This window comes from Blennius ocellaris, assembly GCF_963422515.1.
Source record: "Blennius ocellaris genome assembly, chromosome: 22".
Lineage (NCBI taxonomy): Eukaryota > Metazoa > Chordata > Actinopteri > Blenniiformes > Blenniidae > Blennius > Blennius ocellaris.
Window position 1 is genome coordinate 12,316,712 of NC_137671.1, and position 13,486 is coordinate 12,330,197.

The 13,486-nt window shown below is 38.8% G+C and overlaps 1 protein-coding gene across 2 annotated transcripts; it reads left to right on the forward strand.

The window, feature by feature from the left end:
* Positions 1 to 275: 275 nt before the first annotated feature.
* LOC308146549 (troponin I, slow skeletal muscle-like) lies at positions 276 to 3,016 on the forward strand. Of its 2 annotated transcripts, XM_080518429.1 has the most exons (7): positions 276 to 324; positions 506 to 547; positions 978 to 1,019; positions 1,901 to 2,032; positions 2,138 to 2,227; positions 2,383 to 2,565; positions 2,673 to 3,016. In XM_080518429.1, exons 2-7 carry the CDS (start codon positions 527 to 529, stop codon positions 2,772 to 2,774), a joined length of 570 nt encoding a protein of 189 aa, XP_080374555.1. In that variant the 5' UTR covers positions 276 to 324; positions 506 to 526; the 3' UTR covers positions 2,775 to 3,016. The 2 variants fall into 2 exon arrangements, with proteins under 2 accessions (XP_080374555.1, XP_080374554.1); XM_080518428.1 differs by lacking the exon at positions 276 to 324 and having other exon boundaries at positions 469 to 547.
* The last annotated feature ends 10,470 nt before the right edge of the window (positions 3,017 to 13,486 follow it).

The window sequence follows — 13,486 nt, forward strand, 5'->3', positions numbered from 1 at the left end:
AGTTAGAGTCAAAGGAAGGTCTGATGGGCCTGGTTTACTTGCAGCCGCTGCAGTCTGAACTGTCTGTAGACTTTTTGACGTTTATGTAATCTGTTATTAAATGAGCTCATACTGCAAAAGAGTCTGCCTCTGCCGCCTGTCGCAGGGCAAAATAGTTCCTGTCGTGTCCTTGCTTTAAGCCTCCTGTCAAAGGATGTTGAGTCGTCTAAATCCTTTTGGATCAAATTACACAGTAGTTCAGTTATAATGACTCATTATCACAAAACCTGACTAACACATACACACACCTGTCTCTCTTGTCTTTGCATTTTCAGTTGAGGCGAGGTAAGATATTTCTTTATTCTTCATATCTGATTGTTCATGCCTTGTTCACGTTGTCTTTAATCCTTTTTTTTTTTTTTGGAGTAAAGCAAAGTTATAATAATAAGAATGCATTAAATGTGTGAGGATAAATGTGATTATCCACAGCATCATCGGCTTCATTTACCCCTGTTCACTGTTCCAGGAGCTCGACAGATCCGCAGCGATGAATCCCAAAGGGGATAAGGTGAGCCAGTTATATTCCACAGTGTTAATCCACAGCCCACATGCATGGAGTGAGGGGACACACTGTCCTCATGCACATGGCAACGAGCTGGCAGTGGTTATCGGTCAGAATTGTTATCAGCATCCCTGAGCACTCTCCCCTTCAGTTCCTCCTAATAATAAAGCATTATCTTTGTCCACGCAGCTGCAGCGAGAGGTGTGGAGTCTGACACTCACAGCTTTATCCTCAGAAACTTACTGTACGAGGAACAGCTGATAGTTATGATGGTTTTCCATGTAGGGACATGCAAGAGGGATTTTTCCAGTAAAAGCAATGACATAAGTCTGTTCACTTCGAGATACATCTCATTTTACAAACCTTAAGAATCCCAGTAGATATTATTACTATGCCTGAAGAATCTACGGTGCTGACATGTTTCTTTCTTTAACAGCCGAAGTCGAAGATTTCGGCTTCTCGCAAGCTCTCCCTCAAAGTGAGTTGTGCTTTTGTTTTGTTTTGTTTGCCACAACCTAATAATGCTCCAATAGGACACTATTTCACAGACAATATGACTAAAATACATTTTGTTCTAATATGTCACCATTGTTACACTTGCAAACTTGGCAACCACAGTACCCACTTGTAGTTGTGGTGGGAAATCCTTGTCAAATATAATGATAATCATATGATTTTTATGCACAAAGTACACCATGCATGTAGAAATATAGATTTAAATCTTTCTGAATATTGACATCGAGTTCGTGTACAACATGTTGTTGTTTCAGTTTATCTTTTAATGTATTTCTATGCATTTATTCGTGACTTTAAAGCCCCAATGTGGTTTTAATTCAATCTTAATTCAGTTTGTTTTAGTGCCAAGAAATACAAGTAGCTTCTGTAAAATATCCAAAGTATTGCTTTTATTGTGCCCATTTAAAATTTTCGATTATATTTTTACTTCTAGCTTATCTGTATAACTTTGGAGTTAACGAGGCCTCGAGAACAGGTTTTCCTATCAGGACATATAAAACATTTAAAGATACGACATTAAAAGATCACTGAATCCTTGAAAATACAAAACCTTTAATGAATGACTTATTTTTATATCGAAACTTCTCTTGAGAGTAATTTCTGCATCCTGTTTAATACTTGAGTTATTCCACTAGCGTCTGCTAATCTCAGTAATTACAAATAGCAGGTCCTTTATTGGGGGGAAAAAAACAACATATTGTCTTTATACTGGTCCTGTTGGGGTCCTGCCTGAGTTATAATATACATTATAATATACATTAATATAATAATATACATTATAACTTGCCTCACTTTGGCTTGTGATTGAAAAAGTTTATTTTCCTGAATATTTTGCACATTTAGATGCTTCTCCTCACGAGAGCCTGCGAGGATCTGGAGCGGGAGAGGCAGGAAAGGGAGGAGGAGAAGGTGCGCTACATCGGAGAGAAGCTGCCGCCATTGCAGATGTCGGGGATGTCACTGCAGGAGTTACAAGTAAGAGCAATAAATTGCCCTGATCAACCTGCCTTTATGGAGATTAGAATGTGCATAAACGACGGTTAGATTGTGCAAAAAAATTGAAATCTGTATTTTTTTCAGAATCTCTGCAAGGAGCTCCATGAAAAAGCAGAGGTTGTGGATGAGGAGAGATATGATTGTGAATACAAAGTGGGCAAACACAACAAAGATGTAAGTCTAAGTCTTAGAGGTGTCCAGAATGACACCTCTAAAGCCACGATTGAACCATTTGGTTATTGTTCGATCCACTGGGAAGCATCAAACAGTGAATCGTGACGTTATTTTTTCTGCTATCACTTCTGGTATTTTCCACGATGCAATCTCAGATCCATGAGCTCAAACTGAAGGTGCAGGATCTCGGGGGCAAGTTCAAGAAGCCGGCGCTGAGGAAGGTGAGGGTGTCGGCCGATGAGATGATGAGAGCTCTGCTGGGCTCCAAACACAAGGGCTCCATGGACCTCAGAGCCAACCTCAAGTCTGTGAAGAAGGAGGACGTCAAACAGGACAAGGTACCTGAAGTCATCAATCGGATCCTTTTATTTCAGAGTCTGCAGTATCCATGCAAAAACACTCAAAATCCTCTATGTTGAGTATTTCAAACTCCTTTCACCCGCAGGTTCTTACTACTGAAGTGGGCGACTGGCGTAAGAATGTGGAGGCCATGTCGGGCATGGAGGGCCGGAAGAAGATGTTCGACACTGGTGGCGGAGCTCAGTGAGGCTCCACAGGAAAAACAAAGGCCGATCGGTACCTGAAAGCAGGACGAGGAAGGCTGACTCGACAGAAACAGAGAATTTTAGCATGTGTCTCCCAGGTACATTTGCTCGATGGCCATTTTCAGTGCGATGAGTCAAAGCACTACAAGTGGAAAAATAGACTCCCATTGTTTATTTTGTTTTATTACCAAGAATATTTTTGTTTTGCTATGACACCTTGTGACAATAAAGTGGACAAACCCTTTCCCATAGTTAATGTTCTATGCTTTATTTCATTTACACGCGTTGGTTTATGAGTGGAAAGTGGAAAAGATGAAAAGAAAATGTGATTGAAGAAGATGGAGAATGTCCTACATTTGAGTTTTGTCTGGAGAGATATGCTAAAATGTTACAAATGATGGAAAAACAGAGAACAGTTCTCTACAAAACTAACCTCTCTCACTTTACTCCTCACATTATTTAGTTAATCTATGAAAACCCTGAAAGAGGAGGAAAACAACAATACATGTCCAAGGAAAAAGAAAGAAAATGATACTCATCCATGGTTTTACTAAATGAAAGGTATCTTTTATCCAAAAGAAGCTCGCTTATGTCTTCAGAAATAAAAATAAATATATATAAAAACTCATATCCTCTCCACTCATATATATTTCAACTTTGTTTTTCAGAGTAACGGATGTTTTACAAACACTGTGTCATGCTACACATTTGGGCATTTAGTCTTCTTCCAGTAGCAAGCTAGTATTGGTTTGCTTATAATAGCCCAACAAGTTAATAAATATTTTATAAATTGATAAATCAATAGATTTACAGGAAGAAGTGATGGTTTGGCTTCAATTGGTGTAGAGCTATTATACGTCAAGGTTTCACACAGATTTCATGGAGCAGAAACGAGCAGTGTGACTTTCCAGCTGAGGGTGAATTTTAGAATATTACACTATCAGAACTCCTGGACTGAGTATTTTTAGTTGTGATGCCATCGGTCTATAATTCCACAGCCTTGGCGAGCAAAACCTGAGCTGGTCTAATACAAACTAGTAACACTGATGTACTGCACATGGCAGGCATTCCATGTGTGTGTGAGTGAGTGTGTGTGTGACGCCCTGTCATTGCCATTTCAAGAATGATAGTAACACCAACAATAGCTTCAAGATCTCTGGAAGTCGACATCACCGTGTGTGTATTGTGTGCTTTTATAGACGACTGAGAGAAAAGTCAGTATGAGTCCAAACAGCTGATACTAACCCCCGTCGATGTCTGCCAACGCCTTGTGTCGCTGGACGACTGCTGTCAGCAAATAACACAGAGTTGGTATTCCCCACCTTAGAAAGTAAAGTAAATCTAAAATGAAAAAAATTAATTAAAAAAAAAAAATATATATATATATATATACATACATACATGATCTAATAAAAGACTATAATTACAGTGTGAACAAATTGAAACAATGTAAATGTTAAAGTAAAAATAATATCAATGATTAGGACTAAATTGACTGTTAAAAGATAATAAAGAAAAAAACCCATAATAACAATAATAAAAAAAAATGTAGGTGTGACATAATAGTGCAAATAACTCAAAATAGCAATAAATCACATTACCACTGTATATTGGTTGTGTGTGTGTGCCATGTTAAGAGTTGTGTTCCAGTTGAAAAGCTTTCAGATAACTTCCCCTGCCCTTGGACTGAGCCTCAGAAAGCTGATAATGAAAAGCAACCCAGGTCTCTATATTTGCTGTTCCTGCACCTAAGAATAGGCTCCGATGAGGGCGACCTTTTACAAATCTTCTACATATGATACGATAACCACAGTACATGTGTGTCATCAACACTCGACAGAGACTCTTATATGTGGAGGTCAGAAACCTGTTGAGATGACGAAACGTCCAGTGGACATGACAAGACACCGCGCTTCAATTTAGTACCACTTGGTGGCAGCACACAATTGCATTAATAAATATAAACCCATTCTTCTTTGGGAGCGGCTTCATCAACATGAAGATTATAAATCTGCTGTACATAATAAACAACAGAGAATTCTCGATTAACTCTGTGCATGTATGTGTAAATGCAGAGAAAAGGGATTTACCTGAGGGGATTAGTTTTAGATAATGTGAATACAAGCGTTGTCTATTTTGACCCTGTGACCTATCCAGTATTGACCCCCCCTTCACCATGTCCCCTGCAATTGGCTCCAAACTCTGATTAGATAAATCAATGTAGAAGACAGACTCAACATAAACAAAGTTGCCCTCAACCCGAGTTAAACAAGGACACAAATAGACTTCTTCTCTTTGTCTCTTAAGTTTTGACGACTGCCTATGAAAACTATCCCCCCCCCCCCTCCCCCCCGTACAAGTTGGAAGACGGAACAAGCAGAGCTTGACAATAAATAATTACTGCCGTGGCTGTGAGCATCGCGAGCTCATTTCACTTCATGGAATAGCACGAGAAAGGAAAAGAAAAATGAGAGGGTGAGCCTGAGAAGAAAGCACGAGGCAGATTACAACGTTTGCGGCGTGTACGTGCGTGGCCTAATGAGGAAGTGTGATGGATGTCATTAATCTTCAACATACAACAGGAGCAGTGTGTTTATTGCTGCGGGGCCCTGCGGGGGTGGGGGGGTGGGGGGGGGGGGGGGGGGGGGGGGGGGCGTTGACAGTAACAGAGGGTGGTCTGGTGATTAGGCAGGCTGCCCTGTGACGGCGAGCTGCAGGCTGAGATCTTTGCGTTGTGCACGCGAGCAGTCATGTGTCTCGTCAGAAAGGTCCTTCAGCGAGATGTGTTCTCAGCCGGCTGGTTAAATTCGCAGCGAGATGGTATTCTGAGAGTGTGTGTCATATTTAATGTGGTGTTTTGTTTTTGTTGTCTCATGTCAAAGTTCAGCCACTTCCCGGGTGCTTCGGTTTATGGTTCCACCAACGCTACGACAATTAGACATAAACACACACACCACTTCAGTCCAAGTTCCCAAACCTGTGACAACCTGCTAGAAAAGACAAGGAGAAGACCTGTTAGAGCCCGACATGTAACAACGACCTGAATCGTCATAAAATACAACTTAATAAAATCCAAAATGTAATAATTGGTTAATAATGTAAATAAGACCCAGAGCCCAAAACTTAAAAACCTTTTAAAATTACATTGTAGGACAAGCAAAACATTTCCCCCCTAATAGTGTAATAATTGTATTACGTAATAAAGAACTTGAACTGCTTCAATTCAAATAACACTGAAAGAGTAAGTTCTAAGATTTTGGGCTACTTGTTTATACCTTGATATCTATATACATTTTATAGTATTTATGCATTACTGCTGCACTATTGCTGCTCATTTATAGTCTTCTGCTCTCTATAATGTGTAATCAATTTCTCCAATCATCATCATTATATATATATATATATATATATATATATATATATATATATATATATATATATATATATATATATATATATATATATATATACACACACCGGTATATATATATATATATAATGATGATGATTGGAGAAATTTAAACAGAAATAATTGAAGATCAAACACGTTTGGTGCCTTACAGCACTCCAGGTACTCCACACAATGAGTGGCGAATGATATGCAGACAGGGGAGCATAGATTTAAGGCATTTTTGGTGAATCTAACAAGCTGCGCCGTGGAGATAGATCCAGACGACTCATAAACAGCTCAGGAACATGGCAGACAAGCAGGAGGTTATGAAAAAAAACAATAAAGCAGGAGGCTCAATTAGGAACTTCTGATGCAGGGAAGTGACTTGCATACATGCAGACGTTGGGCTTAATGAGCGGATGGAGTGACGGAGGTGTGTAAGTGTCACACTGATGGGGAAAGACAGTGGTCAGGGAAGTTTCAGGAATAATGCAGAGCTTGTGGCAGAGTGAGGAAGCCTGAGGCTGAAGGGGGATGTGTGTGGTGGCTGTCATCATCCAGAATTCATTTACATAGTTTATGTCACTATTTGGTTCATGCTTCACTCTAATTTCCCATGGAAAAATGGAAAAATTTAATTTAATGAGTAAATGATAGCGGAAGTAAATAATTTAAAGGGAAAAAAATGCTTCTTGTTTCACAATATTTATTTATTTATTCATTTATTTCCAAACAAGTGCAAAAGAATTTAAACAAACAAAGAGAAACAAAAAGAAGGAACAAAAGCAAAAAAGAGACACTCATCCAAATGAGTAATCCTGAGATTACTTGACACACACTCTAATTTGAATATATGGGAGTTACATGTTCAAAAAGGGTGTAGGAAGAAGTCTAACTTTTTTAATCCGAGCCTTTTCGAAAGGAAATGAAAGGATTTTGGGGGGTAAATCTACTTCAAACTACCACACTGTTTCCCTTAACTTTGGCTGAAAACTGTCACTTATCAGGTTTACACAAGTTCTTCTGCTCGAACTATGTTTTCACAAGTTCATTCTCAGTTTATTTTTGCTTTTGAAATTCATTAACAGTAAAGCAGTCGGCTTTATTTCCATGCTCCATCCCTGAAGGTCTCAGTGTTGTGTAATGATCATTTTCCTAACTGCAACAGTGAAATCCCCAGTGAATAAACTACAAACACATATTCATTTTATTGAAGAAATATTTTTCAAATTCTTCCTATGGGTCCGAATGGACCTCTTTTATTGAAATAATATAATAGTTTCAATAAATTGTATAACTTTTATCGAAAATCATTCCCACTCTATTTTCAACTGCTTTAATTTTGAAGAAGCTGTTGTGTCGGGAAACAATTGCTTGTAAATTTCTTACAACTCGGAACCAAGGTGAGCTTTCGGGTATTTTCTTTTTTTTTAATCCATTTTACAGAGTTCCAATAAACGTAACTGTAAATTGTTGAAAACAAAACAAAATAACCTTTGGGAGGGGGTTGCTGTTATTGGTCGCGGCTTTCAGCAAAGGAAAAAAAAAGTATTTTTCTGAGAGGGGAAGCCAGAGATGTATTTATTTGCTCCACCAGTCATGCGGTCACAAAGCGGTGACCTTCCTTTTATGTCAGGCCGATTCCTGTGACCTTTGAGCTCCCGCCGCACTAACAAACTGTATACGTACAGCTTTCAGCAGGGACGAGACAAATAAGCAGCTTGAGGCAAAATCCTTTATCTTTTTCAAGAGATATTTGATGGCAATGGCAGACAAAGAGGGATTTTAAATAGCATTCGACTGGTGAATCCGACAGTTTAAAGAAAACAAACCGTCATGTACACACACAGACCTGTGAATGCATCATTCAAAAAGTGTTAATTGGATTTAGACTCAGGGGTGAATCTCTTTTCAACCTCGACAAGCAGCAGATAAAAAATGGGATGTAAATGAAGAAGGCGTGCGTTTGTCATTCACCGCTAATCTGTCTGAACCAGCCAAAAAGGTTGAAGGTTAAATCTCCGTCACAGGAACTAAAACCACAAGGTGCCTAATGAATATAAAGATTATTTCTGGGTTTTTCTTTTCGACTGAATCCGTATCATATGAATCACCACCACTTATATTTGAATATCAACAATTCATTAGTTTCTAAAGATATTCATAGGTAAGGTTGAAGTGAGTTTTTGTATAATGAGAAATAGAATCTTGCTGGACTTCAGAGTGAGCTTAAATTAGACATTTTCTATAAAAGTGACTGAATTTAATTTATGCTTTTTTTTGGCCGTCATTTTTAATAATTATGCTAAACAGCCATTATCACATTGACACCTACAATTTACCGTCACTAACTAGCCTGAAATGCATGTTTTTATTCCACAGAGGGAGGAAAAGAGCCGAGAGCCATACGCCCACAGAGAAAAATCCACACAGGAACGCTGAAAGGATTTTAACTCGCAACCTTCAGACACAATTATCTGCAATTTACCAGAAAAAATTGTTTTATGCTGATGTGTGTAGTCACGTCATCTCAAACTAACCGGGCAGTGTAGTGTCAGTTTTTTTCCATTATTGAGTAAGACTATATGAAAAAGTGTTTTTGTGTCTTTGTTTATGTCAATTATGAACCACGTTATTGACGACTACTGATGAGCAGATGATTTGAAAAAAAATCCTTATAGAGTGTCTGTTGATTATCTGGAAATCCTCTGATGGTCAGAAGCTGTTGTTACTAACCCTAAAACCCATTCATGTAATTAAACAAATAATCCATGAAGAAAGTATTGCTGCAACATGTAGAAACAACAGCGCGTCTCCATTTTGTTTGAGTAAGTAACGTCTTAAATCTCCCGTATGAAGAAGCACCGAGCCACAGTGCTGAACACTCGGCGTGAGTAGAAGCACAACAGACACACCGCCAGGAGAGACAGACCCGCATCGACTAATCAGCCTGATCATTTACACTCTTGGGAGATTGCCAGGTGCTCCCAGGGGTGCTGATCATCCCCGTCTAGCAGGAAGCTGCAAGGACAAAAAGAACAGCGAGAGAAGAGGGAAAACAATGCGGGCGCTACTGAAACAGGCAGACTGTAGTTTGAGGTCTTTCAGAATTCAGATGTAAAAAAAAAAAAAAAAAAAAAGTCCAATAACGTCTTTGGCTGGCAACTCCCTTGAAAAAGGAACCTCATGGATGACAGACATTTTGTTAGTTTTCTCCAGATGCTCTGATCTTAATTTCTGAAAATAGTTGATATCTTCAAACACCTGAAAGGATGACATGCAGATAAGACACGTCTGGTGTCGTCTCTGGTTCAGGAGCAATAAGAAACTCATTTCCTGGAAGCGACTGCACACGCTGGCTCTTGATGCGCTCACGCTCCAGCCTTTGAAGCTTCCCGTGGTCCTTATATCGGCTCTACTTGGCAGTCCTCACATGGCTGCCTACGTCCCCGTCGCTCATTCACCTTTTGCTTTACACACTCTGACCCTCCAGTCAACCTTACATGTGCTGGGAATACTCGCTCAGCAGCGAGGAAACCCAGGGTACTTCAGTTTGCCCAGGGACTAAATCAAGAAGTGCTTGAAGCACTTCGGTTTATTGGTAATGAGTGTGGACTTAAAACAGCTTTCATATTGGTTAAATAACTGTCAATCTATAATGGACTCCATCCATCCATCTTCTCTTCCACTTTACTCAATTCAGGTGCTGGAGCCGATCCCAGAGAACCGTGGCCCATTGTATCTCTGGTCAAATGATCAGTGTGAATCCAATAGTCACCATTAGAGTTTTGAGATAGTTTGGTCACATTCGAAACCTAAACTTTCCACATTCAAAGGATTGAAAGAGTACTACCATCAATAATATATAATAGGGTGGCTCAGGCTTTGTACAGTATACTATTACATATTGTTGCATGTGACAAAACTTCAGGTTTGCAGCAGCACAAGTACAAGTCGTATGTTCCAAACAGCAGGGCTCCAGTTCTGTAAACATCTTGGTACAAATCTCTTTTTCCTCCTTTGGTCCGGCAGGTAGGAAATGTAATGTAAGACGAACAGCAGCTGCCAACAATGCTATTTATGACATCAAATCATGTAAAGTGGCTTTCTTTCCAGCTACTTCCTGTTTCCTCCAACGCTCTAAAAACAGGTGTTTTAATGCCTATTGTGACTATTTGCTCTGTGATGGACAGGTGACCCGCCTAAGAAGTCTTTTTAATTTTGCTTCCATACTGACTTATTGCATTCACTTTCAGAAGTGGGCACCTTTAACCACGCCGAGGGCTACTTCCACATTGAAGTACTTTTTGTGTGTATTTGCATCTCTTTCAAAGTTGTTTCAAGACAGTTTCATCACCTTCAGCGGGGATCCTGCCCACCCGGGTCTGGCTCCAGTCCGTCTTTGTTGCCAGTGTGTGTGTTCACCACATCGTAAGAAAATTACACAGGAAATCGGGTTAATTTGGGAAGAAAGGTGCAGAATCTTTCGGAGCTGATGCAGATTTTAATTCACTGTCACCAAGACAAAAACTCTCTAAGCCTAACCCTCTCACCCTCTTTCCATTATTGATCTCTGAGCCAATAAGGAGTACCGTAGAATACGGGGTCAAGAAGGCACATCCATTAAAGAGCCCCACTTGCTTTCTCTCGGATGAAAGCATTTAACTTAATAACTTTGTGTTTTCTATGAGTTTAAAGTTTGGCTCAAAGTTTATTTCACCCTAGTTGCATGGTCTTAGTCTATTTCTAGTTCAGTGCAAACTGAACCCAAAAGGTGCTGACATTTGTTTTTTTTTCCTGCCGATTCTAAAACCTTCTGCACAACACAAACACAGAAAGGAAGCCGTTTGGCTGATCCCGCACCGCCTCGGGTCTCCTCAGAGCCAATGTGTAAACAGTCGTTCTCCGATGATTAATTCCAATGATGAAATAGAAGATGTTGGAAAATGTTCATTTATAGACACTAACCCAAACATTCTGCTAAAAGCTGGAATTAAAAGTCCCCGAATTAATCTTAAATGTATGTTTTTGGGGCTGTGAGTGAAAACTGGAATATCTGGAAGACACAGACCGAGGATTTTTTTCTCACTGAGGTTGAGGACGCCAACCACTACAACGCCTTGCATATCTCACTTTTATCAAAGATTAAAACTTCCTCTATTACTCATCTGCTTCTCCTCTTTTTTTTTGATCGTTATCTCCTTCTTAGTGTCGTGCTACTAAGGAGAATCAATAAAGAATAATGGATTTTACCTGGTTTCACCTCAGCAGTGTGCTCTATGGAGGAGATGAGCAGTAGTTTCTGGCTCTGCACCACTGATCCAGACCAAACCATTAATGCCTGTATGTATTCAGTGGAGCCCTTTTGCCCCTTATAATCCTGTGATCATTAGTAATCTGTAATTACCTGCAAGAAAAAAAAAAAATTGCTTTCTCGGTCTTGAACTTAAATGTCGATTAAAAATGTTTGCAAAGTACTTTTAATATTTGGAAAAATTGTTTGTGTGTGAAGGAATAAAGATGTCAAGTTTCAACTTTGGGCACAGAATCATCACAAAAGGGATTTTTTTTAATACTTTTTTGAAAGTGCGTTTTTGGTATCCTGCAAGTTTCCTGTCTACCAGATGAGCCTTCTAATGAGACAAATATATAAAAGAAAGGTATGTATGTCAATCGGTTCATTGAAATCACTTGTTAGTTTAACAGTACTTGTGCTTGTAGTACCACAAGAATTATAATGCTGATTATTTTATTACCTTTTCTGTGAATAGAAATTCAAATTTCATGCAAATACCATGCAAAACTTGGCATCACACATCCAAATATAGTTGTACTAAATCCAAAAGCTTTAAAATATATGTTTTAATGGTTAAAACATTGGAGATTCTTTTCATGTCGGTGTAAATAAAGGTAAAAGTTTAATCATGTTTTCTTGTCTGTAATGACATTACACATCTAAAACACTTTCACATATAAAAAGTAAACATAGGACGAAAGCAGAAAACAAACACACTTTACACATATTACCCATAAACGGGTATATTTCAAGCCTGTTAATCAAATTATCTTCATTCTGGCACAAGATTGTTGGCCAGTAGGCTCCATGAGGAAGATGTCTTTGAGTAACACATTTGGCTGTGCAAAATAAAATGCAATACAAAAGATGATTCTTCCCCTCAGGATCATCTGTAATAAGTTTGCTGTGAACTTTGTGCAACATCAGCGTTTTCTCCTCCTCAGTCAGCGACTACAGGAGCTCAGTCAGTGTTATTTGCAAGATCCTGGATTTTAAACACATTTTATTTAATCTAGTATATAGACTGTTTTATCTGATTGATGATCAAAAGGTTGATGTACCTCTGTTAAAAAAACAGCTTGTACATACATGTTTGAAAATTAAAGTAAACTTTAAAAATCCTTATTTTTCCTGTAATCATATTCAGCAAAGTGGCTGCATCCTGAGCGAATACTAAACAATGCTTGTCGTGCCGTTGGTAACAGATGTTCATTGTGTCAGTGACTTGCTGACTTGCTCAACTCTGTATGGCACCGCTGCGAAGTGTCACTAATGAAGTGTATCGTTCGGAAGTAATTAATCTTTACCTGGCGCTAATTGCCTCGTCTTGTCTTTGGCGCTTATCACGTCTTTTCGTGCTCCAAAGTCCTTGAAAGAATATAAGGTTAAAGCCGATATGTGGATATTGAAAAACAAAGCAAAGCATTTGATTACAGACTTGACAATTAAGTGGTACAAAGGGGGGGGAAATAGTTTAATAACCACATAAGTGTGTGTCTGCTATGTGAGTAAAGCTTCTTATGTTTACATATATTTCTTTTTTAAATACTTTTAAACTTCCTTCCATGATTGCCTTCAGCTTTATCCAATAAAGTGCCACCTGAGCAGGTTAAGACTTGTTTGTTGTTAGAATGCCATCATGAAGGTTGAATCCAAACTTTATTAACAGGTATTTACTGTGAGAAAGTGCTTCTCTTGTATAGTTCACTTCTCCTGAATGGCACGTAATAACGATGAGGCATAGCACACACACAGAAACTCTGATGTTCTGATGTTGCCTGCAACAATCCGGTAATAAGGATAATCCCAAAAGAGTTGACGAATAGAGCAGATTTGTACCATCTGAAGGAATCTAGATGTCAACATCATTTCTAACATGGAGTGAGAGCTTCAGCAAGTGTGAAATGATCAGCAGCAGGCTAGAATAAAACATATATTATAGCTTGAGACAAAAATATACACATATTTTGAATATTTCCAATTTTTATCCAAACATACATTTCACCTCAGAGGTTCACAAAGTATCA

Bases quoted from the DNA above. Each gene is read 5' to 3' on its own strand.
- LOC308146549 (XM_080518429.1), top strand. From the start codon at position 527: ATGAATCCCAAAGGGGATAAG. The intron at 2,228-2,382 runs GTAAGTCTAAGT...ATGCAATCTCAG, and splicing joins TGGGCAAACACAACAAAGAT to ATCCATGAGCTCAAACTGAA. The intron at 2,566-2,672 runs GTACCTGAAGTC...TTTCACCCGCAG, and splicing joins AGGACGTCAAACAGGACAAG to GTTCTTACTACTGAAGTGGG.